This window comes from Haliotis cracherodii, unplaced genomic scaffold (genome assembly GCF_022045235.1).
Source record: "Haliotis cracherodii isolate W230 unplaced genomic scaffold, xgHalCrac1.p SCAF_3, whole genome shotgun sequence".
NCBI classification, from domain to species: domain Eukaryota; kingdom Metazoa; phylum Mollusca; class Gastropoda; order Lepetellida; family Haliotidae; genus Haliotis; species Haliotis cracherodii.
Window position 1 is genome coordinate 61752399 of NW_027266286.1, and position 27876 is coordinate 61780274.

At 38.9% G+C, this 27876-nt stretch overlaps 2 protein-coding genes across 2 annotated transcripts in view; one reads left to right on the top strand and one right to left on the bottom strand.

Moving 5' to 3' along the window:
* Positions 1 to 837, bottom strand: part of LOC139476066 (uncharacterized) — a 45852-nt gene extending 45015 nt beyond the window's left edge. The window contains exon 1 of the mRNA XM_071259306.1: positions 786 to 837. Within this exon, the coding sequence (XP_071115407.1) occupies positions 786 to 802 (17 nt within the window). The 5' untranslated portion in view covers positions 803 to 837. The remainder of the gene's footprint in view (positions 1 to 785) is intronic.
* LOC139476065 (type II inositol 1,4,5-trisphosphate 5-phosphatase-like) overlaps positions 1 to 27121 on the top strand; it is a 65028-nt gene extending 37907 nt beyond the window's left edge. The window contains exons 16-25 of the mRNA XM_071259305.1: positions 3072 to 3182; positions 5685 to 5753; positions 7218 to 7314; positions 8977 to 9100; positions 10044 to 10155; positions 11106 to 11213; positions 11529 to 11613; positions 13250 to 13377; positions 14233 to 14344; positions 18689 to 27121. Of these exons, the coding sequence (XP_071115406.1) occupies positions 3072 to 3182; positions 5685 to 5753; positions 7218 to 7314; positions 8977 to 9100; positions 10044 to 10155; positions 11106 to 11213; positions 11529 to 11613; positions 13250 to 13377; positions 14233 to 14344; positions 18689 to 18831 (1089 nt within the window). The 3' untranslated portion in view covers positions 18832 to 27121. The remainder of the gene's footprint in view (positions 1 to 3071; positions 3183 to 5684; positions 5754 to 7217; positions 7315 to 8976; positions 9101 to 10043; positions 10156 to 11105; positions 11214 to 11528; positions 11614 to 13249; positions 13378 to 14232; positions 14345 to 18688) is intronic.
* The last annotated feature ends 755 nt before the right edge of the window (positions 27122 to 27876 follow it).

A 27876-nucleotide genomic window follows, 5' to 3' on the forward strand; every position in this document is an offset into this window, starting at 1 on the left:
TATGTCAAATCGTTATGAGCATCGTTAGTTTTATGGATTATTTTTTTTATTAAGACTGAGTAATCTCAAAATAATTTTGCGTGCATAATTTTGAAGAAAATAGGCTTTGTGCATCCGTGATCGAACAGATAGAAAAATAATAGCCTCAGCTCAACCTGTCACCAACTGGTCCAGGCTTGACTACAGTCAGACTTTGGTGATGTAGCAGGAATGTTGAGCATGTCAGTGTTAAGCAGACAGACACATATAAAGCTTGTCAATACCGCAATGACGTAGCACCAATATTGCAGGAAACTCTAGTTATTTATAAACCAGGAAACAGGAATATGTTCTAGAAACTACACAATCAATGAACATGACACAACATGCACCCTGTAATCTCAACTCAGAATGTATAGGAAATGAGTTGTCAATGTGTCTGTGTCGAGACTGATCCTGTCTTCATTGTCTTAATATTGCATCATGTTGTTTGTTTGTTTGTTTGTTTAATGCCGAACTCAGCAATATTCCAGCTACATGACGGCAGTCTGTAAATAATCGAGTCTGGACCAGACAATCAAGTGATCGACATCATGACCATCGATCCACGCAATTTGGATCGATGACATGCATCACCCAAGTCAGCGAGCCTCTTAGTCGCCTCTTATCATAGGGTTCATATATACACAGATATATTATTTTGGATTAATGTTTTCTAAACATGCACTATATACCAACATAATAAAATAAATAATAAAAATGATACTAATAAATAAAAAATATACATAAATGTTTTGTGAACTTACCTTGCCAGTCGTATCATTAGCTGATTGGTGGTGAAATAACAGTTAGATTTATGAGATGGCCCCTATGTGTACTTCCAACTAAGCAAGTAACAAGACTTGTCAACAGCAGAGTCATAATCAGAGTAACATTCGAATCAAGTCGAATAGTTCAACACAAGGAAACATCAGGTCACAGTTTCTGTTGTTGGGAGAACAGGATATATTTGTCTGTCATGCATGCTTTGTCTCAGGCTAACCATGCTGAGAATACGAGGGTTTATGGGTGGGCGGGTTAAAGATAAAGTATGTGCTGAGGATATAGCCCTTCTGTCTCGTCAGGATGCCAATATTCAAACAGGCATGGTAAGTGAGTGTTAAAATCAGTTACTAGGTGTTGCCACTGTTGCTACTGAAGAGAGGGAGTAGTGAAGTCATTGATTCAGTGTTTACTGAATTCAACGACTCTCAAACTTCGCTGCGTAGGTTTTGTTTGTTTTGATATTGTGTGATCTATACTAGTCAAAAGAAGTTAAACCGCCGTCATATAGCTGGAATATTGCTGAGTGCGGCGTTAAACAACAAACAAAACAAACAAAAAAACAAAAGAAGTTAAGAGTTAAGTTAGAACACCCTCAAAAGTCAATAAAATTGCTCACTATTCGTTTAATCTTAGTCAGTTGTCATATCAAGAAGCTGAGAAGGATAAAAGATATTTCATTTCATTGTCCCTGTAGGTGTGTGTTTATCAATGATCCTTGTGAGATTTCAAGAAGTATTCAGTGAGTTAATATTTGGATGTCACTTCAGCAATATTTCAGCCATATCATTACTATGGAGCAGTGAGACAGGGAGATATAATATGTTTTATTACCTTTAGGGCTAGAAATAACCAAGGGAGCACATGTGGCCCAGTCGTCTAAGGCGCTGCAATTCGCTGTGCAGAGTTGCGTCCCTTAGGCACGCCAGAAACCTATAATCTCAGTTTGCCCCGATTATGTTTCTAGGTTTGTCAGCACCATACCCGTGCTCGTGGGTTTCACCTGCATCACTTCTGGCTTTCCTCCCACATTCCGTGATATAACTGGAATACTGTTAAAAGCGGCGTTAAACCCAACTCACTAACTCACTAAAAAAAAAACAAGTATCACTTCACATGCACCATGTATTGTTCATGTCAATCGGACAACATTGTTAACAGCATTCAAATCTCATTGTGACACTAGAAACGATGTCATGATGAAGGTTGTTGATGTTATTCGACGATAGGGATGTTCTGAGACAGCGGTAGTGATGAGTGCAATTTTGTGAAGGGGGACTCAATAAATGAATAATGAGTAATAAAGAAATTATTACACTCGCATGTGTGTCATACTGATTTTTACACGGGTGGCCCAGTCGTCTAAGGCGCCCCGATTCGCTGTGCAGAGTTGCATCCCTTGGGCATGCCAGAAACCTATGATTGTGGGTTCGAATCCCGGTTCGCCTCGATTATGTTTCTAGGTTTGTCAGCACCATACCTGTGCTTGTGGGTTTCACCGAAGTGGTAAACGTCTGACCTGCATCACTTCGGGCTTTCCTCCCACATTAAGCTGACACGCCGCGATATAACGGGAATACTGTTAAAAGCGGCGTTTAACCCAACTCACTCTCTCACTCACTCACTCATACTGATTTTACAACAGTTGTATAGGAAATCACTTTTAGATCTTTGGGAACATTTAAATTGTATAAGCGTAACAATGTTTACTTTCTATTTCATACATAGAGATTATGATACAAGCATGTGTGTCATACTGATTTTACAAAACTTGTATAAGAAATCATATACCGGTATAACCTTCACTCCCTCTCAGGAAATACAAGAATTCTGACACTCATTTTGTTAAATCAGTATGATACACATGCTTGTATGACAATCTCAGTGGAAGAAATGGAAAGAAAACGATGGTACCCTTTGCCGTTTGTATTTTTCCCCAAGATCTGAACAAGATCTGAACGATCCGGGTGATCGACGTCGAGAAATGTGGATAGTTCAATGTGACTGTGTATTTCAGATCAATGTGGAGAAATGTTTATGGTTCTATGTGACTGTGTATTTCAGATCCGGGTGATCGACGTCCAGAAATGTGGATAGTTCTATGTGACTGTGTATTTCAGATCAATGTGGAGAAATGTTTATGATTCTATGTGACTGTGTATTTCAGATCCGGGTGATCGACGTCCAGAAATGTGGATAGTTCTATGTGACTGTGTATTTCAGATCAATGTGGAGAAATGTTTATGGTTCTATGTGACTGTGTATTTCAGATCCGGGTGATCGATGTTGAGAAGTCCAAGAAGGTGTATGAGGATGTGATGAAGAAGCTGGACAGGATTGAGAATGAGTACCTGCCTCAGGTCAAGCTGGACAACACGGAGGTAGGTCACATCCAGTAGAGTTAGCAACCTATGCTGGTTGTATGAGGTGGCCATGCTCTTTCTCTTCCCCCACTCCCCCCACACCCCTCTAATTTCTGTCACATTTTTTCATAACACCCCACCCCCACCCCTACCTCAAATACACATACGGGGTAACATTTTTTCATGCCTCCCATCCACAACCCCATCTCCCCCTCCCTATAAATTATGTTCAATTTTATTACTTTTTTATTTGAACAAATAGAACAGTCTATCATATTTTCAGGCCCTTATAATAAAAGACCAGTCCCTTAACCAAACCTTTTGGCCACAAGATTTGCATAAATTTAGAACTGAGCAAAATGTTTATAAATCATTACTAAAGTTTATAAGTCATTATTAAAGTTATCAGATGTCTTCATATTAATGAAAATGATTCTTTGTTCATTTTAACGTGATACCAGCACCAAACATATAAATAGTACAGGCAATGCTTAAACAAAGACATTTTCACGAAGCACTAAGTGGATTCAAGGGGAAAAACGTTCTTCCTGATCCTTTCTTCTCCCCTTTTCTGATAAAGAGGGCAACCAGTTTGGCTTGACACTCTGACAGTAAACATGATAAAGAACACTGTTTTTGTTATCACAAGTAGTTTCAGTATCAGTTTGTTTAACATTGTGTGTAAAGGGTTTTGGTTTTTATTGTTTTTTCACAAATATGATTCAGTTTCCGCCCTGAGTCTCAGTTTGTTTTGTATTTACTGTTGTGATAGGCAGTCTTGAGACAGCTAGATGACTGAAATAGGGATTGGGTGGATAGTATGGCCTCTGGGAATGGCTAGAACCGTGATCAGGGCATCTTCTTTATCTCCAGGGCTTGTAGTTCCGTGAACATACTCTAATCCCTCCATCAAAAAGATTATTGAGGGCTTTCTTTTGTTAGTCAGGTTTTCAATGTTGCATTTCTCACAAACTCTGTCGTAATCAATGGGAATGGCTGCCATGTTGCAATCCAACAGTGAGGCAGGTTTGATTGGTCCGTTAGCATAGAACATCAAATTGGATGATGAAAATCAAGAGGCAGGTAATTTGATATAGCGAGAACTCAAAGGAATGGATCCAGGTGTTAGTGTCGGTTCACCAAGATGCGAGCCATGGAGGTACAGAGGATGGGGTCAGGGCAACGCCATCCATCTGCCACCTGTTTGTCTGCCCAGGGGGGACGTTTTTGTAATATACTACTCAAAAGTACACCCAATTTGTTCATATTACTATGGTTAACCTGCCGTTGGTTGGTTGGTTGTTTTACGCTGCACTCAGCAATATTCCAGCAATATGATGGCGGTCTGTAAATAATCGAGTCTGGAACAGACAATCCAGTGATTGATATCATGAGCATCGATCTACGCAATTCAGCGAGCCTGACCACATAACCTGCCATTGAATCAGGTGTTCTATGACTTATTTTCAGTAGTATGTCATATATCATATTGATGTTTCAGCTACTGTAGCTATATTTTTGAATATATACCAGGGGTTTTGCTGGAGACAAATGAAATTAGGACAGTTTCATGATTTTATGAACTTTTGAGAGATGAAGACATGATAGGACAGCCTAGATCTCTGCCAAATTTGAAAAATAACTTTTGGGCACTTTGGATAGTAATCCGTCAATGTCCCAGGAAATTATTGATTATTGATTATTGAAACACATGTACATGTTGTTATGGATTTAAACTCCTCATGAGGTCTTGACGGAGAATGTAAGCATCGGGAGGAGGGAAATAGGGGAGGGCCGAAGGCAATAAATATTTCCTGAAGATCAGAGAGGCAGATTTATTGTGTGTGAATGAAACTGATGTAAGGAAGTATTACAGGACATTTCTTGACCTAGGCGAACTGTAAGCATCATTTTCCCCTGAAACTCAGGAAATTGACATCAAAATGATTTGTGATTGAATTCGGAGATAAACCTTCTATGTTTTGAAATTCAAGGTCATCTCACTACAGAAACAGGGGCGGTCGGGTAGCCTAGTCGTTAAGGTGTTCGCTCGTCACGCTGAAGACCCGGGTTCCATTCCCGACATCTGTACAATGTGTGAAGCCCATTTCTGGTGTCCCCCGCCGTGATATTGCTGGAATATTGCTAAACATGCTAAAAGCGGCGTAAAACCATACTCACTCTCTACAGAAACGATAGTTATTTTATGGGGGAACCATGCCCTTTAAGTATGATTAATGTTGTTGCAGTGTTGCCATATCAATTAAAACAACAATGTTTTGTTGATGAAGAATCCATATGTCAATCATCATCGAGACTTTTATGTTTCACAGAGTTATGGCCCTTGTTTGATCTTTTCATTGTTTACAGACACTGTTATAGATACGAAGATGACATTTTGTCTTCATCTTTAAGGGGAATTATGCAGATAAAGTTTTAAAACAGCATCGATAATAAATATTTTACAGAATAATGTCCAGTGTGTCATTGTCCATTATGATCTGTGTTTCCGTGTTTCAGTTCGTCTTTGAAGATGTCAAGTTCAATGAGCCACAGAAGAGGGTTCTAACTGTGGCTAACATTGGTCAGGTCAGTGCATACTTCTGTTTTAACATCTTATAGAATCTTTCCTCGTTTTTAGTAATGATACTTATCAAAACTGGGGTTAGGGTGGGTCCAAAACCCATTAGGTGACTAAATTGGATCGGGTGGTCAGATTGAGAGCTATACAGATTCGAAGCCTTGATTGAGTACACATCATTGTACAGACTCAGAGCCTTGGTTGAATACATGTTATCGTACAGATTCAGACACTTGGTTAAGTACACATCATCGTACAGATTTGGAGCCTTTGTTGAATACACATTATCGTACAGATTCGGCACCTTGGTTGAGTGCACGTCATACAGATTCGGAGCCTTGGTTAAGTTCACGTCATCTTACAGATTTGGAGCCTTGGTTCAATACACATCATCGTACAGATTCAGAGCCTTGGTTAAGTACACATTATCGTACAGATTTGGCGCCTTTGTTAAATACACGTCATCGTACAGATTCTGAGCCTTGGTTAAATACACGTCATCGTACAGATTCAGAGCCTTGGTTAAATACACGTCATCGTACAGATTCTGAGCCTTGGTTAAATACACGTCATCGTACAGATTCAGAGCCTTGGTTGAATACACGTCATCGTACAGATTCGGAGCCTTTGTTGAATACACATTATCGTACAGATTCGGAGCCTTTGTTAAATACACATCATCGTACACATTCTGAGCTTTGGTTAAATACACGTCATCGACAGATTCGGCGCCTTGGTTGAGTGCACGTCATACAGATTTGGAGCCTTGGTTAAGTTCACAACATCTTACAGATTTGGAGCCTTGGTTCAATACACATCATCGTACAGATTCAGAGCCTTGGTTAAGTACACATTATCGTACAGATTCGGCGCCTTTGTTAAGTATACGTCATCGTACAGATTCAGAGCCTTGGTTGAATACACGTCATCGTACAGATTCGGAGCCTTTGTTGAATACACGTTATCGTACAGATTCGGAGCCTTGGTTGAGTGCACGTCATACAGATTCAGAGCCTTGGTTAAGTACACGTCATCGTACAGATTCAGAGCATTGTTTGAGTACACATTATCACACAGATTCGGAGCCTTGGTTAAATATACGTCATCGTACACATTCGAAGCCTTGGTTAAATATACATCATCGTACTCTGACAGCATGGGATGTTGCTCATGAAATAAACAGTGGGTTTGTCCTAGCTATCAGCCTTCGTATAGCTGGAATATAACTCTGCAATAGTCACTCACTCAGTCATCTGACAATCAGGTAGCAGGCAGCTTTCAAGACTGCACTAAAACCCATCTTTTCAAAATTGGTTTCTTCCAGAATGTCATAAAATTATGTTTCGTTACATGGCAATTGGTGAAATGGTTGGTTGTTATGTATCCGTTGATATTGGTGTATACATTAGATATACCTTACTGTTATACCATCCCCTGACAGAAGGACAGTGAGGATATTCTATATGTTACAGGTGCCTGTGGAGTATGAGTTCATCAACAAGTTGGATGACATCAGCTTCTGCAAGTCCTGGCTCAATGTCACACCTTGTAAAGACAGTATCCTGCCTGGTGAGTGTGTGAGTGAGTGTGTGAGTGAGTTACTGGATGAGTGAGTGAGTGAAATACTGGGTGACTGTGTGTGTGAGTGAGTGAGTGAGTTACTTGGTGAGTGTGTGGATGAGTGTGAGTGAGGTGAGTGAGTGAGTGAGTGAGTTACTTGGTGAGTGTGAGTGAGGTGAGTGAGTGAGTGAGTGAGTTATTTGGTGAGTGAGTGAGTTACTGGATGAATGTGTGAGTGAGTGAGTTACATGGTGAGTGTGTGGATGAGTGAGATACTGGTTGACTGTGTGTGTGTGAGTGAGTGAGTGAGTGAGTTACTTGGTGAGTGAGTGAGTTACTGGATGAATGTGTGAGTGAGTGAGTTACATGGTGAGTGTGTGGATGAGTGAGATACTGGGTGACTGTGTGTGTGAGTGAGTGAGTGAGTTACTTGGTGAGTGTGGATGAGTGTGAGTGAGGTGAGTGAGTGAGTGAGTGAGTTACTTGGTGAGTGTGAGTGAGTGAGTGAGTGAGTTACTTGGTGAGTGAGTGAGTTACTGGATGAATGTGTGAGTGAGTGAGTTACATGGTGAGTGTGTGGATGAGTGAGATACTGGGTGATTGTGTGAGTGAGTGAGTGAGTTACTTGGTGAGTGAGTGAGTTACTGGATGAATGTGTGAGTGAGTGAGTTACATGGTGAGTGTGTGGATGAGTGAGATACTGGGTGACTGTGTGTGTGAGTGAGTGAGTGAGTGAGTTACTTGGTGAGTGTGGATGAGTGTGAGTGAGGTGAGTGAGTGAGTTACTTGGTGAGTGTGAGTGAGTGAGTGAGTGAGTTACTTGGTGAGTGAGTGAGTTACTGGATGAATGTGTGAGTGAGTGAGTTACATGGTGAGTGTGTGGATGAGTGAGATACTGGGTGACTGTATTAGTGAGTGAGTGAGTGAGTGAGTTACTTGGTGAGTGAGTGAGTTACTGGATGAATGTGTGAGTGAGTGAGTTACATGGTGAATGTGTGGATGAGTGAGATACTGGGTGATTGTGTGAGTGAGTGAGTGAGTGAGTTACTTGGTGAGTGAGTGAGTTACTGGATGAATGTGTGAGTGAGTGAGTTACATGGTGAGTGTGTGGATGAGTGAGATACTGGGTGACTGTGTGTGTGAGTGAGTGAGTGAGTGAGTTACTTGGTGAGTGTGGATGAGTGTGAGTGAGGTGAGTGAGTGAGTTACTTGGTGAGTGTGAGTGAGTGAGTGAGTGAGTTACTTGGTGAGTGAGTGAGTTACTGGATGAATGTGTGAGTGAGTGAGTTACATGGTGAGTGTGTGGATGAGTGAGATACTGGGTGACTGTATTAGTGAGTGAGTGAGTGAGTGAGTTACTTGGTGAGTGAGTGAGTTACTGGATGAATGTGTGAGTGAGTGAGTTACATGGTGAGTGTGTGGATGAGTGAGATACTGGGTGACTGTATTAGTGAGTGAGTGAGTGAGTGAGTGAGTTACTTGGTGAGTGAGTGAGTTACTGGATGAATGTGTGAGTGAGTGAGTTACATGGTGAGTGTGTGGATGAGTGAGATACTGGGTGATTGTGTGAGTGAGTGAGTGCTACAAATAATTCTCTCGCAGTGTTTGTCTACAACTCATTGCTGATGTTTGTCTACAACTCATTGCTGATGTTTGTGTATTTATCTGTAGGGGACTGCTGTGACATCTCACTGATGGTGTTTGTGGACAAGGACACTGCCGGTGATCTCAATTCCAAGGCTGAGAAGATGGAGGATATACTAGTGCTTCACCTGACTGGTGGCAAAGATTTCTTCATATCCTTGACTGCATGTTTACTGCTCTCCAAAATGAGGATGCTGCACAGATGCTGCTTGACAACTGGCTGTCAGTACCATCTGCTAGTCATATGAGGCAAAGATATCAGTTGGTCATGCTTAGCAACTTGATTGATGGTGTGTCATGATACCCAATACAATAAGTTTATCTGGTCCAGACTTGACTGATGGTGTGTCATGGTACCTAGTACAATAAGTTTATCTGGTCCAGACTTGACTTATAGTGTGTCATGGTACCCAATACAATAAGTTTATCTGGTCCAGACTTGCTTGATGGTGTGTCATGGTACTCAATACAATAAGTTTATCTGGTCCAGACTTGATTATTTACAAACTGATGTCATATACATTGTAGCTGGTACCCGTGAAGATCCGGGGTGGAATAGGTCTTCAGCAACCCATGCTTGTTGTAAGAGGCAACTATGCTTGTCGTAAGAGGCGACTAAGGGGATTGGGTAGTCAGACTCGCTGACTTGGTTGATGCATGTCATCATATCCCAATGGCGTAGATCGATGCTCATAATGTCAATCACTGGATAGTCTGGTCCAAACTCGATTATTTACAGACTGCTGTCATATATCTGGAATATTTTTGCTGAGGGCGACGTTAAACAACAACAAATCATGTCGCTCGAATATTGGTGAGTGTGGCTTTAGAAACCTAACTGCATCTGAGTTAGAATACATGTAGCTCTAAATTGGATTTCTTGGTCTGTCTCGTAGACATGTATTTTTCTATTTCATGCAAACCCATTGGTATGGGACTTTGCTTATAGTGTCAAACACTGGAAATAGCTGGATTAACATTCCTTCATAACTTTTTGTTAAAATGAGTATCAGATGTGAGATTTGGTTGATTGTATGAGAGCTGTGATATTGCCAACTGAATCATTTTCCCAAATTCACTCCTTAACCGTCACACATTCCTGTCAGTGGAAAGTACATCCCCAGTAGTTTTGGAACACCAATCGAGACACTTGTCCAGATGCATGGACCAATCAGAGAAGTGGCAGTCGGAGACCTCATCTCATTTGTAAGATATTTTCCTTCATATTTCATCCCCAAAAGGGACCAGAGTTAAAATAGCCCCTACCACCCTATTGAGTGCTGACTAACATGGATCGGTGGTCGGGTTCAATGACTTTGTGGATTGCCTGTAAGGGCTAGGATGAGTAACTCGGGAACTCGGGCAGGGTGGGTACTGAGTAGGAACCGGGTACCCAGATGACTACCCAGACCCGTGCTTAGTCACATAATATATTGTTTACTGAAGAAAATTATCTAGAACTCCATGGTTACACTACAAGGGCTGGGCCGAGCCCAAATTTACTACCTGGGTATCATACCCCCTATTACCTGACCCTACCCGTGTACCCACTGCAAGTCCCAAGAGTTGGAAACGAAATGTCTGATTGGGAATTGTTTTGCCGCAGCCCTGGCCAAAACTATTTAGATACATGTATCAAATGATCAGATCATGTGTTTACGGAAGTTGACAGAAGCGTTTACTCAAACATATGCAAGTCAAAAGGAATGTAAGGAATCGTTGAAAAAGAAATGTGATCATTAGTGACTTGTAGTGTAACCACTGAGCTATAGTGAGTTTTTGTCATTAAACAATTTATCACATGAATAACCACGGATCTGGGTAGTCCTGTGGGTACCCCAGTCCGACACAGGACCCACACGACCCGAGTACCCAAGTTACCCGTCCCAGCCCTATCACTCGTTTGTCAGTCTTGATATGGCTGTTCCCTCGTTATTGCGCCCTTCAATATAGCACTAACTCGGTTATAGCGCGTGGTAAGACATGGCTCCCAAAATTTACTAACATTTTCAGTAAATCAAGTTCTACCACCTACGACTCGACCTTTTTAAACCGCTGATCATCTATAAAGCTCATCAATTATTTGTACCCCGAATGTAGCGTTGTAGTGAGGGATCACTGTATATATATAAACATGTCTCCTCCCATCTCCACAGGGTTCTCCGAAGGCAAACACGTCTGCTCTCGGCTCCGATCAACCATACACCTGTCCAAAAGAAATATTCCGTCTTGTGAATCACCTCTTCAAATATGGCAAAGCACAGGTAAGCTTCTTTCGTTGTTATGGTAACATGTCCGATAGTATGATGTATATTATTGTTGTTATTATTTCTACAAACTCACATTGTTATGTTTGGCCCAGTGATCTTAAGTTCTCAGTGTGCTGTGTGGAGTTGCATCCCTTTGTACGGCCAGGATACAATGATATTAGGATCCTTGTTGCTGCTTGGTGGTGTACATGTCTATGACATGCACCAGTTAGGGCTCTCCTCCAACACTAATCTATTGTACCATGATACAATGGAAATAATGATCATATTGGCATCAAACCCAACTCACCCACTCACTGACTGTTGCAGGAGGATCTGTTTCTGCAGCCAGGCAATCAGGGAGAAATACAGCAGATACGAGATGCACTGGACACCGGCAACCCTGATCTCATTCGTATCCTTGCCCTCAGGACATTCAAAATGTTCTCCAATAAAGCCAGACCAATAATATTCTTGTTTCACAGTTCCAGGTCCATATACCAAGAAACAGGAGAAAATGTTAATATTTTTTATGAATGTCACCAGGGTTAATGTGAAGTTAGTTTCTGAAAAAGTTCTTACTTAAATGCCACGGTGACAAAATAGTATGGGTGATCATCTTCTTTATTACAATCATAGTAACAATTTGGTTTAGTTTCTTGTTCAGTGTTATCAAGAAAATCCTAAAAGATCTATCTTAGTTACTTTTAACCAATGTGTTCAATACCTAAGTTCTTTATATTTTGGTTATTCTCAAGTTTGAATAAAATACTACAAACAACATACATTGATGTGGCCTGAATATGGACATGAAAAACTACTGAGGGTCACAGTATAAAGAATCACCAACTTGAATATAAACACAAACACGGTTTATTGAGCAGCAGTTGTAACAAGTATGTAACAAAGTTATTCAAAGAATAGGAGTTACACAATAGGCATCTGGTCAGTTATCAGCGCTGGGGTCAAGAGTTCTACCCACTTGTGTCAAACTAGGCATCATTGACCACTCCAGCACTCCAGACAGACGCCACCCACTCAACACTTCGTCAAAGGTTGCCACGACCCAACGCACACCAATCGGCTTCATCTCACTCCTCAGATCTGCAACCTTTGTGTTCCATCTGCCATCAAGTCTTTGGACACCTTCTCTGCATACCCGGGAGCACAGGTGGCCCAGTCGTCTAAGGCGCCGCGATTCGCTGTGCAGAGTTGCGTCGCTTGGGCACGCCAGAAACCTATGATTGTGGGTTCGATTATGTTTCTAGGTTTGTCAGCACCATACCCGTGCTCGTGGGTTTCACCAAAGTGGTAAACGTCTGAGACCTGCATCACTTCAGGCTATCCTCCCACATTAAGCTGACACGCCTTGATATAACTGGAATACTGTTAAAAGCGGCGTTAAATTCAACTCACTCACTCTGCATACCAATCAGTGAACTGTTGTTGGTTCAATAATTTTGTTGTGTTTGAACTTCCTTTAATTCCAGTCATCAGAATAAACATATGACCTATGTGTTGTTTTTAGAAAACACTATTTATTATTTTATGGAAGTGCTCTTTTCAGTGCTAATAAGCAATGCTATTTGCTCATTGCTATGTGTCATTCCACTGGGGATGGGGCGGGGGAAGTCAAATTGATATTGAGTTGCAAATTTGGCTAGGGGTCAGCAGTCGTATTAATTTGGAGACGCATTAATTTCAAGATTTACAGTATCAGAGACCTTGTATTGCCATAACCTTAAGTCATTTGGATATTGTTGATATTGAATAGAGATCTAACAAACAATGAATATGAAGATCATACATCAATCACTGGATTGTCTGGTCCATATTTGAATATTTTCAAGCCACTTTCATAAGGCTGGAGTGTGATGTTATAAAGCTAGCTAACAAACATTCCAAATTCTCTATGTGACTATTCAATACATGTCAGCATATTCAGGTTCAATGTAAATAGTGGACTGGAAACAGGAAGGGTTTCAGAGAATCTATAATATCATCAATATTTTCATCCCGCCATTGTGCTTGACCTCCTTGACCTCTCCCAGCTGGCAGTGTCCACTCCGTGGCCGAGGCGATGCTGTTGTTCCTTGAGTCCCTCCCCCAGCCGGTCATCCCCTTCGCCCAATATCAGACCTGCCTGGACTGCTCCAATAACTTCATGCTCAGCAAACAGGTATGTCAGTGGAGTCAAGATGGCATCAGATGGACTGAATTGCTTGATTCACTTTAGCTGAAGACTCAAGTTAAATACAGTTGAACATGGATATAATGAGCTACAAGGGACCGGAGAAATCAGTTTGTTGTACATATATTGTTCGTTATATACATACATTTTAAATGATAATATCATGGAGATAAATCAGGGATTTTGTAACAGTTCATTGTATCTATTTGTTTGCTCTATCTGGTTCGTTATATCCGTGTTCTACTGTAGATCATTCAGACATCAGTGCTTTACAGTTGGGTACATTCATTGCAGTGTATTCAAATACCTAGCATCACTTGTCTTTGATAGGCATTTAACAGTCTGAAGACTATGAAGACACGACACTTTTATGGATCACAACTTCTTTGTTGTTTGTAATGGTTCAGGGCTACTTCTTGCCCCTTCATTAGGTGAATAACCCATGAAGATCTGGGGTAGAATAGGTCTTGCTTGCTGTAAAAGGTGACTATCCTTGTCGTAAGAGGCGACTAACGGGATCGGGTGCTCAGGCTCGCTGACTTGGTTGATGGATGTCATCATTCCTATTGTGTGGATCGATGCTCATGATGTTAATCACTGGATTGTCTGGTCCAGACTGGATTATTTACAGACTGTCATCATATAGCTGGAATATTGCTGAGTGCAGTGCTAAACATACAAACAAACAAACAAACAAACAAAATCATTAGGTGAATACACTTACACAGATTTTCAGTGATCCATTCATATAATTTCATCACTATTTTGCCTTTTACACCCATTGTTTTTGTCAGATAATCGTGACAATGTTTAATCAGTGATCATGTGTTCTTTATGTTTCAGGCACTACAAAAGATTCCTCTGAGTCACAGAAACGTCTTCAAATACCTGTGTGCTTTCCTTAGAGAACTACTTAAACACAGCGAGAACAACAATCTAGAAGCCAAATTCCTGGGTAACTATGTCTTATATTATTACTACAGGCCGCTGTTCAATGCGTTAGAGATATTTCATGTCACGAGATTTGTGATTTCTATCAAGTGCATGTGGTCTTATAATAAGAGGTTATCATACCAGCATGTTTGTTCGTAACGATTTCATGAAACGAGTTTCAGAATTCTTGTATTTCCTGAGCAAGGGTGAGGGTAAGACATGATTTCTTACACAAGTTTCGTAAAGTCAGTCAGTATGACACATGCAAGTGTAATAAGTTCTTTATTGCCCATCATTTCTGGACCCTTTTGAGCTCCCCTTACGACCTTGACCTTACATCGCAATAAGATTTGAGTGGCGTCAGATTTGATTGAAACAATGCACCGGTGCATGTGAAGTGATATTTGCACTAGTGCACATCCGATTTATATGAACTTGGTTATTTCTAACCCTAGGGGTAATACAAATTTATTACTACGGGCCATTCCCCAATGATGTTGGAGCATTTTGTACCTGTCATTCTTGTGAAGGTTGTATTGTGTATTCTATAGTTTTCATTACATTATGGGGGGCACGGGTGGCCCAGTCGTCTAAGGCACCGCGATTCGCTGTGCAGAGTTGCGTCCCTTGGGCACACCAGAAATCTATGATTGTGGGTTCAAATCCCGATTCGCCCTGATTATGTTTCTAGGTTTGTCAGCACCATACCCGTGCTCGTGGGTTTCACCGAAGTGGTAAACGTCTGACCTGCATCACTTCGGGCTTTCCTCCGACATAAAGCTGACACGCCGCGATATAACTGGAATACTGTTAAAAGCGGTGTTAAACCCAACTCACTCATTCACTCATTACATTACACCCTACCTTTGGTACCAGCAGTGGACTGGTCCAAGCATATACCAGTTTAGCATTAAGCAAGCTCTTTCTGTGTGCAAGAGCATTGTTTTCTTAGCAAGATGCCAGCTCCACCCTTTGTCCATGCAATGTCAGTTAGGCTATTCCACTGTATGTAGCATCAATGGTTCTTATTGAAAGTTATGGCTCCGACAGTGATAATGAAAGTGGTTAGATTCTTGATTTTGTTTTTTTTACAACAGTTTGCAGGAAAGGGTAGGGAATTTGGGGAATTGTATGTAATAACGTAGAGCTGTAATATGGTTGGAGATATATGATATCGTTTTAGAGATGTAATAACATTGAAAAGATGTAATATGGTTGTATAGATGTAATATGGTTGAAGATATGTAATATTGTTAGAGATATACAATTATATGTAATAATGTTGTAGAGTTGTAATATGGTTTGAGCAATGTAAAACTGATGTAGAAATGTGATATGATTGTATAGATGTAATATAGTTGTAGATATGTAATATGGATGGAGAGATGTAATATGGCTTTAGATATGTAATATGGTTGTAGATATGTAATATGATTGTAGATATGTAATGTGGTTGTGGATATGTAATATGGTTGTAGATATGTAATATGGTTGGAGATATGTAATATGGTTTTAGAGATGTAATATGGTAGGAGAAATGTAATATGGTTGGAGAGATGTAACATGGTTGAAGAGATGTAATACGGTTGTAGATATGTAATATGGTTTTAGAGATGTAATATGGTTGTAGATATGTAATATGGGTAAAGAAATGTAATATGGTTGTAGAGATGTAATATGGGTGTGGATATGTGATAACATTGCAGAGATGTAACATGGATGGAGAGATGTAATATGGTTGGAGAGATGTAGTATGGTTGTAGATACGTAATATGGTTGTAGAGATGTAATATGGAGAGATGTAGTATGGTTGTAGATACGTAATATGGTTGTAGAGATGTAATAATGTTGAGATGTAATATGGTTGTAGAGATGTAATATGGTTGTAGATATGTAATATAGTTGTAGGAATGTAATATGGGTGTAGATATGTAATATGGTTGTAGAGATGGAATATGGTTGTAGATATGTAATATGGTTGTAGAGATGTAATATGGTTGTAGATATGTAATATGGTTGTAGAGATGAAATATGGTTGTAGATATGTAATATGGTTGTAGCGATGTCATATGGTTGCAGATATGTAATATGGAGAGATGTAATATGGTTGTAGATACGTAATATGGTTGGAGAGATGTAATGATGTTGAGATGTAATATGGTTGTAGAGATTAATATGGGGATAGATATGTAATATGGGTGTAGATATGTAATATTGGTGTAGATATGTTATATGGATGTAGATATGTAATATGGGTGTACATATGTAATAACATTGTTGAGATGTAATATGGTTGAAGAGATGTAATATGGGTGTAGATATGTAATATGGGTGTAGATATGTCACATGGATGTAGATATGTAATATGGGTGTACATATGTAATAACATTGTTGAGATGTAATATGGTTGTTGAGATGTAATATGGTTGAGAGATGTATTATGGCTGTAGATATGTAATATGGAGATATGTAATATGGTTGGTGGGATATAATATAGTTGTAGAGATGTAATATGGTTGAAGAGATGTAATATGGTTAGTGAGATGTAATATGGTTGAGAGATGTATTATGGTTGTAGATATGTAATATGGAGATATGGAATATGGTTGGTGGGATGTAATATAGTTGTAGATATGTAATATGGAGATATGGAATATGGTTGGTGGGATGTAATATAGTTGTAGATATGTAATATGGAGATATGGAATATGGTTGGTGGGATGTAATATAGTTGTAGAGATGTAATATGGTTGGAGAGATGTAATAATGGTGGGAGAGATGTAATAATGGTGGGATGTAATATAGTTGTAGATATGTAATATGGAGATATGGAATATGGTTGGTGGGATGTAATATAGTTGTAGATATGTAATATGGAGATATGGAATATGGTTGGTGGGATGTAATATGGTTGTAGAGATGTAATATGGTTGAAGAGATGTAATATGGTTGGTGAGATGTAATTTGGTTGAGAGATGTATTATGGTTGTAGATATGTAATATGGAGATATGGAATATGGTTGGTGGGATGTAATATTGCTGAGTGCGACGTTAAACAACAAAGAAGAAGAAGAAATACTGCTGATGTGACTTAACACTTTAACTCACTCACTCTACCTCTGTGTATGCACCATGTAATGTCTACTGTCAGACATGCTTAAAGATAATGGTAACTTGACGTGAAACAGCTCTCCCCTTGTGAAGGCACCATTGCGTCTACGAGCATGGTGGGCTCAGCTTCCTTTGAAGTCCCCTGCATACATGTCTGACTTCACTCACTGTTTGATCTCACATGTACATTGCCCAGTAGATATGTACATTGACAGCTCCGCAATTGACGTTATTCTTCAGACACCTTCTCTGGGGAGTAGGTATTCTTTGAAGTTGATGAGCAGGATACGCAATGTGGATACACCGAAAAGAGCAATTCATGAGTTGATAGAATGACTGGGGTTTTGTTATTGATCACATCCAAACAAATTTCATTTGATAAATGATGTTCGATTTGCTTTCTTTACTTCATTTCACCAGAAAGCAGCACCAGACAGTTGAAAATCATGAAACAGTTTAAGTGTAATCTTCCTTTTGCCGTTTCATTACTTGTTTGAGGAAGAGGGAATGTGTTTGTCTAATAATAAAAGAAATACATTGATGGCATTTAGATCTGAGAAGTGTAATTGATTGAGGAGACAAAGAGAAGACTTGATATTGATCATGTTGATGAGAGATCACTGGGAGTTGTGCATCAGTTAAGTGAATATGCCTCAGAGACCTGTATAAAGTAATGGCATCAATTTATTATAAGTTGAGAGGGCAGAGGGGGATACATTGTATGTGTAATCAAATGGATATTTTGGCTTTTTTTGCATTTGAATAGCTTTCGTGCATGAAGAGATTGTTTTTTTTTCTGTTTAATTTTTTCATCGAGTCTTTAATGAACATCAGGTAGGTTCAAGAAAATTTACAATTTTTTTTGTTCACTTTGGTCTTAACCTTGGTATGATTGAAAACATCAGAATATTTTTATATATTACTGTGTAGTTTTCTATCATGAATAAATGTGCCAAATATTTCTTCAATTGTCCTTTGTTTAATGAGGCACCGACCGTTTGAAAGCACCCACCCTCTTTAGAGCACCTTATGCTAAAATTAATCCAGCAGGCAGGGGTAAGAAGTGTGAAAATAATTCAGCAGGCTAAAGGTTAATGAAAGCATCTGTTTCCAGTGTGTGTAGGGGCAGTGGGGTGGTTAAAGCGTTTCCTCATCTTGATGCCTGAGTTCTTTTCTCTGTAATGGGTACAATGTGTGAATCTCGCTTGTGGTGTCCTCAGCCATGATGATTCTGGAATATTGCTTGTCATTTCAGCATCCTTGTTCGGCAATGTGTTCCTGAGGTCAAGGCCAGGCAAGGAGGACAGGTCACCATCCCGCAGAGAACAGGCACGGATGGAAGAGGCAAAGAAGGCTGCATTTGTGTATCATTTTCTCACCAATGAATATGACGAATGAACACCATTCTGATCAGAAATAGTCTCACTGTTACCTATCACTGACTATCACTGACAAGATGCTCCTTCCTTTGAAACCAACAGATTTTGACCATGGAGAATGCACAAGCCCTCGAGCATGGTGGTGCACAAAATCATGGCACTCCAGCCAGATAGTTAGTTACGCTACCCATGGAACGGTCACTTGAAATTACCATCCTTTGCATGAACGAGAATGTCTGGAAAAGTTTTCCTAAAGACATGAGTTACATTCATACAGAGAACAGTTAGGAGAGGTTGTAACAAGTACTTATTGTTGAATGTATTGTTAAGAATTTGTTTACTGGTGCAAGATCAGATTTGCTGCATTTTTATCTATGGTTTATGTGTTTTTTGCATATTCTGATAGGAATATATGTTGTCAACACACCTTAATCTTAATATGTTTTTGCAACAACAAAGCCTGTTTCATGTAACAGTTCAAACACTCACAATTGTCCACCGATGTTTGTTCATAAATTCACAGTTTGTATGAACACATGATAAGCCCAACATTCTTCATGTTTTCTCACATTGGCAAGCATGAGCAAAGTTTCATGTGTCTTGAGTAAGGCCTTTAATAGACTTGTTCCTGGCTGTACATGTGTAGCATCACCTTTATGATGTTTTCTGATGAATCAATTTTTGTTGTCTGCATGATTGGATTTCTCTTTTCCTGTAGCACCTGATTTCTGTACACAGGGTAGATTTGTCCTATATGTTATTGCACTCCAGTAGGTGCGGTCGGGTAGCCTAGTGGTTAAAGCGTTCGCTCGTCACGCCGAAGACCCGGGTTCGATTCCCGACATGGGTACAATGTGTGAAGCCCATTTCTGGTGAAGCCCATTTCTGGTGTCCCCCGCCGTGATATTACTGGAATATTGCTAAAAGCGACGTAAAACCATACGCACTCACTCACTCACTCACTCACTATTGCACTCCAGTCAAATTAAAACATGGGAAATCTGTTCTTGCACCTTTAATAAAATACAAAATAGCCACATTTTTCACTCAAAAATGTTTCTTCTTTATGGCTTTTGTAATCGTCTGACTCTTTTATAGTATTGCCTAAAATATTGTTTTTGTCATTTTGGCACTTAACATGTAATAATAACATTATCTTTTGTCTGATTGTACCCGATATTCAAAACTTATGTTAGTTAATCAGTAGAACATAAACTTCATTTTTTTCTTTTTTTTAATTATATTTGTTTTTGTAAATTAGAAAGAACCTTAATTAAGTTGATACAAGTGTTTGATTTCTATTTTTCACTTAAAACAGATAACACTCTGAACATTTGCAGTGTTACAGGAAACGCTTGCTTTAGAATAATAATCATGATTTCTCTAATATTTTATTTTGGAAAGAAATAAGCATGACATATTTGCTTAAAACAGCAATTTGCTTTGTTAATTCTATTTCACCAACACATCACCCTGTGGCAGGCCAAAACCATACTGATTTAGTTAACATTAAGTTGCTCTGAAGGAGCAAGGTTAGTGTTGAGTGCTTGGAACCCGAGGTGAACAAAGAAAATATAATGTGGCTTGTGTATTCAGTGAAGTTTGTGTGTGAATGTCAATTTCTGTGATATCATAAATGTGCATAATGCAAGTAAAAATGTTAGTCTAACGTGACCGGGTGGTCAGACTCGCTCACTTGGTTGATGCATGCCATTGCATCCTAATTGCGTGGATCAGTGCTCATGACGTCAATCACTGGATTGTCTGGCCCAGACTCGATTATGGCCAGACTGCTGTCATATAGCTGGAATATTGCTTAGTGGACATTAAACAACAAACAAACAAAACAATGTGAAATTATGCTTCATGTATTTGGCCTTTTAAGATTTGAGGAAAACAAAACTAAAAACATATTATAGAGCCCCTAAAGCCAGGCATAAATAGTCAATGGATTGTTTTCTTGTTTGAATAGGTTTTACATTCCAAGGTAAGGAAGCCACTCCTTAGTGGTGATTTCATTTGCCCTAATGCCACTGCTTTGTAAAACAATGCCATTTTTGTCCTAAAAAAGCAAACATTATTCAATTTTGTGGTGGCCCTAAAAGTGAACTTTTTTTTATCTCTAAATTAGAGCAAGTGGTTTTCGTGCATAGTTTCCATGACAACAACTGTATAAAGTCAAGTCTTTGACAGGCATTTAGAAGTTGGTAGAACATGAAGACATGATTTTTTTATGGATAACAACCTCTTTAATGTGTTATAAAGAATAAAGAAGTTGCTATCCAGAAAATGTTTAATGTCAACATTTTGTATAGGTGGCTTTTCAATGTTTTTTTATTGTAAATACATCAGCATTGTGATAATAGAGAGACATTCATTCAGAGAGACAGGCTTAAATAAAAATGGCAATGTTTTCTTCAAGATCTTGTGATTATACAGGTATTTTGTTCTTGTTCAATTGATATTGTCATAAGCTGTCCCTGTGAAGCCATTCCACCAAAACAATGTGCAGAGATGCATAATAGTAACATTCACTTACAGCAAAAGAGCAAGAATTGAAATAAGAGGGGGGAAATATTCTCTTATTGAGACCAAACAGTTTCTTTGCCATTAGTATGAGACTTGAATCCAGTCTATAGGTTTTTATAGGTAAGTCATAAAAATGGCCACACGCAGAAATAGCAAATTAGTTACGTCAGTAAATTATTTGCTTCAGCTAAAAAAATATTTTTTGTAGAAAGAATGTATTATGTTTGCTAATCTCACCACTCAAGATTTAATTTGTCAATGAAGGTGAGCTTCTGTACCGCTGTTGCTTTTACCAACGGTTGTCAGTATTAGGTCCTTCTTTGGAGATCCCTGCAACTTGGCCTACCAATAAATATCAATGAACATATTAACATCGATCAGCAATGCAGTACATGTACTTAACTTGTTAACTGACTGTATTTGACCAGTTTTGTTTCTCACAGTTGTTTGTTATTTGGAATATAGATCTGCTATGGTATTTGAGGTGCAAATAACTGGCTGCTAAACTGTGTTTATGAATCCTTGTTGCTGCTCAGCCAACCGAGTGAACTTTAACATCCATTGTTTGATATTTATCGAGAATTTGTGTAGGTGACCAGTGCCATGTGTGAAGCTTGGTAATGAGAGCCTCCAAGTTTACTTCAACTCAGCCATTGACCATACCAAATGTTTCCTGTGGCCGATGACATTGGCCTTTAGTTTACAACAAAACAATTTGAATGTGTTTAGAAATGATTAATCTCATCTTTTGTTCGTATTGTGAATTCTTGTGTTTTCAAAATGAATCTTAAGGAAATTAAAAAAAGCCTAAAAGGGGTTAATTCAGAGCTGATCAGCAGCTGATATTCAGCCCCGAATGCCAGTCAAAATTCCCACAAAATTTCCAATTCACATTAATATAGGTATATGTGTTACAGCTTTATAGAGGTGACTTGTACATCACTGATAACAGGATCTAAAAGAGGAAGAGGTTTAGTTTAACATTATTGCACTGAATGTAATGTAAAAATACCTCCGAATGTTGGTATATAAGAACTTAACAAAATCACAATTTTGAACCAAATAATGATTTCATCACAATTTGCCTTCCAGGGTCACTTAATTTAGAATCCTTCATAAATCCATGCCTAACTCTTACAACATTTTTGTTTTCTTGCCTTCCTCATCTTGGATTGGCTTGGACAATCTGTACAACAACAGGTATAAAAAGTCTGGCCTCTATGGAAGAGATGCATTATTTCTTGGACTGTGAAACTGCTTGTTGTCTGGCCCCTGTCATCACTTACGGAACTGCATGGATTGTAACATTTTGCTTTGGTTGGCGCAAAGACAATATGAAAAAGATTTGATATGCCATGACAACACCAATCTTAAATAATCTTTTGTTCACATTTTGAAAATTTACATCTATTTGATCAATTGAGAAGAGATGCAGTACTTTTGAAAGGATAACAACCTGTCCGACAATGCTTGAGTTTGCCAGAAATGGGCATCAAAACTCAGAATTTTAAATGTCATTGAAAATTTTGAAAATATATCATATATATTCTTTTACATCAGCAGTACGCTGTGATATAACTGGAATTTAGAATTATGACTTTGTTATGGTGATCTTGGATTGAGGAGGATGGAGGTATTTGAAGAGATTCTGTAGACATGAGACATTGAAAACATGCTATATTTAAATTCATTAATTCATTAATATGTGTTGAGACCGGTTCTGTACTGTGTTACAGATCTGCTTTCCATATCTTATCCAGTTTTGAAAACCGTTCATTAAAATTAAGGCTAAAAGACTGAATTGTTTACATTAAAAAGTGATATTATCATACATTTTTCCATTGGCCTTTTAGTATGGCCTTTTTTATGTAAAAACCAAGGAATTAATCTGGTCTTGACTGAACTGAAAGTAAATATTAATTTTGAAATGTTATTCTTGAAGACCGTCAAAGGCAAGTCTTTCATGTTAATATCATGTGATCAGTGCAAGTTGTATCATCTGATCCCCATATTAATCAGAAACAGATTCACGTATCAATATTTTCTGTGAAGGAAACATTGTGTAACATCTAATTTCATAGTCAAAAGAGTATGGACCAAAATACTGCTCTATCAGTCAGTATGATTCAAAATGATTGCAAGTAGCAACTTTGTGATGTGTGCCTTTGTGTCATCTTCAGTCTAGAATATTTTCAACAGAACAGAAAGAATACTGTAAATATATTGTATATAGTCCATGTACTGTTTATAGTCCATATTTATTGTCCTAAGAGAAATTTGTAAATGTTTGTGCCCAGTTTCACAAAGCAATCTTGGCGCTATGACTGTTGTATATCTATGTTCAAGTGAGATGATAGTCCAGGCACAGCAATCTCCTTGTGAAGTGGAGCCCTTCCTTTCCGCCAGCGTGTGTAAGATTTGTGTGCAACATCTTTAAGACTTAGTTGCATATTATGATTATATTCAGTTGATGACAATAGAACATGACATAATGAACTCTATGATCATATGCATTTTTCAGAACTGTATACCAACACGGTATGGAGGTTGTAAGATGATATGACTGTTATGTGTAGATGAAGATTATAATATTTAGTGAGTGGTCAGTTTAGATCAATGTAAAATGTGTGAGAGCTATCTGGGCTTGTCTGCTTTAGAAAGCTACAACATTGTTTCTAAAATGCTAAATGATTGTAATCTTAATATGACCTTTGTGCGGGAAGCTTGGGCAGATCTCTCTATACCTCAGACCCTCATACTGATGGTCAATAGTAACATATCCTCATGCCTACTTCCAATCAGTTCATTTTGCATTCAAGAAAGCGAAGTGGGTTTCATCCTTTGAGAATATAAAACAATTATTTGGAAACTTACAGAATTTTCTTTTCTACATTTGATGTGTTGTTCTTCATCTTTATCATTGCTCATGTTGTCATGGTTACAAGAAGAAGAAAAAGAATAAGTGGGTTACCATTTACTTAACTAAAAATACACCTTCATAGTAAATGAAGGTATTCCTGTACACAGACCTGACTTTATAAAACTGCTAATGAACATTTCCATCAGCGATCAGTTACAATGATGTTTATTTAACTTTTGTCCATCAGTATATGCTGCATTTGGAGACTGAAAGTGACATCACAACAGTTTAAATTACTGATATTTGCTTCAACAAATGTCTATTCAAAATAAATATATGACCCACCAGGAGAAAAGGGACCTTATTGGTGCAAGGATACCATTGTGCTGTGACGTCATACAGAAAAACGTTTGACGTCAATTTTCCCCGTATATATCGCCATATGTGCGGACTGTACATTAATGTCATATTTTTCATTGATTAGTTTGTAATGTAATAAAAACATAATTTCAAAACATTTCAGCATACATTAATGTCATATTTTTCATTGATAAGTTTGTAATGTAAGAAAAACATCATTTCAAAAATTTCAACATACATGTCTACTTTCAATTAATCAGACATTATGTCTAAAAAATGAAATCATTACATAAGCAGTTATAAAACTGAAAATGGGACTTTGCAGAAAATGAGTCCAAATGTTTGATGCCATGTATCTCTGTGATAAATATTAATTGAATGTTATGAATTGTATTTTTGTGGTCCTAGGATACTGTGGTTTTAAAAGATAATAAGAAGTCAAAATGTGATTTTTCACCCATAAGCTCCCTTATCTCATGGTTGGTCAAATATGTGTGACTTATGGAAAGACCTAATTACCAGCTTTTTCTATCAGCCCTTTATTTTCTTCCAAATCAAAATTCTGTTGCCATTATCCAACCCTGTCTATTTAGGCCTTTCTGGTCTTTGAAACGATGAAGCCCCATGACGTGCTGTAGTTGTGTCAGAGACACATGGAGGAATGCTACAGTGAAATTTCCCCGTTTGTATGAATGAAAAGCTTGCCAATGGTGGATTGTTCAGGTATCTTTGCTCAAATTGTTACTGTATTCCATCAACATGGAAAGCTATGTCTGTACATCATTCTGTTTCTTCATTTAGTTTTGAAGTATTTGTGTTGCTGCCAGATTTATTTAGAAATAATGAATGAATGTATGTCCTTAACTTCGGTATTTGGCACTTAATTTGTCCTTTTTATCTTTGATTTCTTCATCACAATGGTGGGGATGGTCGGGTAGCCTAGTGGTTAAAGCGTTCGCTTATCATGCCGAAAACCTGGGTTCGATTCCCGATGTGGGTACAATGTGTGAAGCCCATTTCTGGTGTCCCCAGCCGTGATATTGCTGGAATATTGCTAAAAGCGGTGTAAAACCATACTCACTCAATCACTCATCACCATGGTTTGTAAACATTAAAGTTTATCTTTCAAGTTGGTATAGAATGACAGTGTTCTTTAACAGATTTTAAAAATGTTAATCTGAGAGATCACAACCATGACTCTACCCTGGTATATGGTATAGGGAGTAGTAGACATCTCTCTCCTCCTCCCCCGACCCCCTCAACAACATGGCTGTGTTAGTTGACCTGTTCAAGATCAGCCTTGGATCAAGCAGTCCAGTCTGAACCTTGAACCACTGACATGGCTGGCGTAATGTAACACACTTGTGCATCATCGCAAAGTTGATCTCCTATTGACTCCTACCAGAGTCTTGTCCAAACATCTCGAGGGCTTGGGTGGCCTATTCATCTAAGACACTGCAATTAACTGTTCAGAGTTGCATCTCAAAGGTGTGCCAGAAACCCATGATCTTGGGAGAGAATTCCTCTCCCTTCTGTTTGTGTTTCTAGGTTTGTCCATATCTGTGCTTCTGGGGTTCTAATACTGTAAAAGGCATAAGATGCGACTGATGGGATCAGGTGATATTGCTCGCTGATTTGGTCATTGTATCTCAGTTGTGTAGATCGAAGCACATGATGTCAATCACTGGATTGTCTGGTCTCAGGTATTGCCGAGTGCAGTGTTAAACAGCAAACCAACAAAATTCTGGATTCTTACTTAGTGGTACAGGTTTGAGACCTTTCTTCCACAGCAAACTGATGGGGTGGTCGAGTAGCCTTGTGGTTAAAGTGTTTGCTCGTCACACTGAAGACCCAGGTTCGATTCCCAACACGGGTACAATGTGTGAAGCCCATTTCTGGTGTCCCCTGCGGTGATATTGCTGGAATATTGCTCAAAGCGGCATAAAACCATACTCACTCACATCAGGCTGACGTGCTATGATATAACTGAAATACTGTTGAAGGCTGCATTAACCCCATTAAACTCACTCACTCACTCGCTATACATTTTGACACGCCAATGCCAATGTAAATCACAATGGAGATTGTTTGATGTGACAAGCGGGAACTGCTCCTTCTGTTGAAAACAATGTAGTCTCTACATCTGTTGGAGACAAACCAGTGGGTGACAGCATGAACAACAATCAATCCTGTCTGGGCACAATGACACACCATCAGCCAGGACACACATTCTAAACACCCAATACTATTATAAACAGATCCTACAACAAACAGTTATTGAGGGTGTTTCGCTTCTGGAACCCCCACGGGACATTGCAAGCCACAACTCAGAATATGAAACAGAATGTATTGTAAAGGTCTACATCATTTACCCCAGGTAACACTATCCATGATACTGATTGTAAGTGACAACTGTGGATGTGCAGGAAGGAAACATTGTGAAGTTGTCCCATGCTGTGCTGACAAATGGCACCGGTCTTAAGTACTCAGTTGTACAAGGTTATGTTACTTTATGTTACTATGCTGTTGTATTTGATTTATCATTATGTGCATTATTAAAGTGAGGAATAGCTGGAAAATCTTCCTTTGTTGTATTTTCCCCAAATTAAGCTAAAAAAGCAGTACCAGATGTTCAGGAGTGAGTGAGTGAGTATGGTTTTATGCAATATTAATGGGCTTCACACATTGTACCCGTGTCGGGAATCGAACCCGGGTCTTCGGTGTGACGAGCGAATGCTTTAACCACTAGGCTACCCGACCGCCCCAGATGTTCAGGAATACCTGTCTGTAACAGGAGAGAAAACTGTAAATATTGAATTTAACGTGAGCGTGAATTAAGTGCGAAAGAATGCGAGTGGTCTTTGTTCACGTTGATTAAGCTTCGCATTTAAGTCTCCAACTGACCATCAACAAAAAGACGGCCTTTCTGCACACTTTGGACAGCGGAAATACCAACTTGAATATAAACAGAAAAACGATTTATTGATCAGCAGTTGCAACAAGTATATGACAATGCCATTCAAAGAATAGCAGTTACGATAGGCACCTGGTGAGTTATCACTGCTGGGGTCTAGGGTCCTACCTACTGGTGTCAAACTAGGCATGAAAGGTGAATTGAGACCGTACATAGCAGCCATTGTCATCACCCAATTAAGCTTTAAGTAGGGTTGTGTTTTTATCATATATTCCCATGTTCCGTGTTTTTTCAGACAAACAATTTACTTGCCTCTGCATGTGTTTCTGATGGGCACTACTGATGGGGAAGGGTATGCCTGATATGCCTCATCACTATTTGATAGTGGTCTATAAGCATAT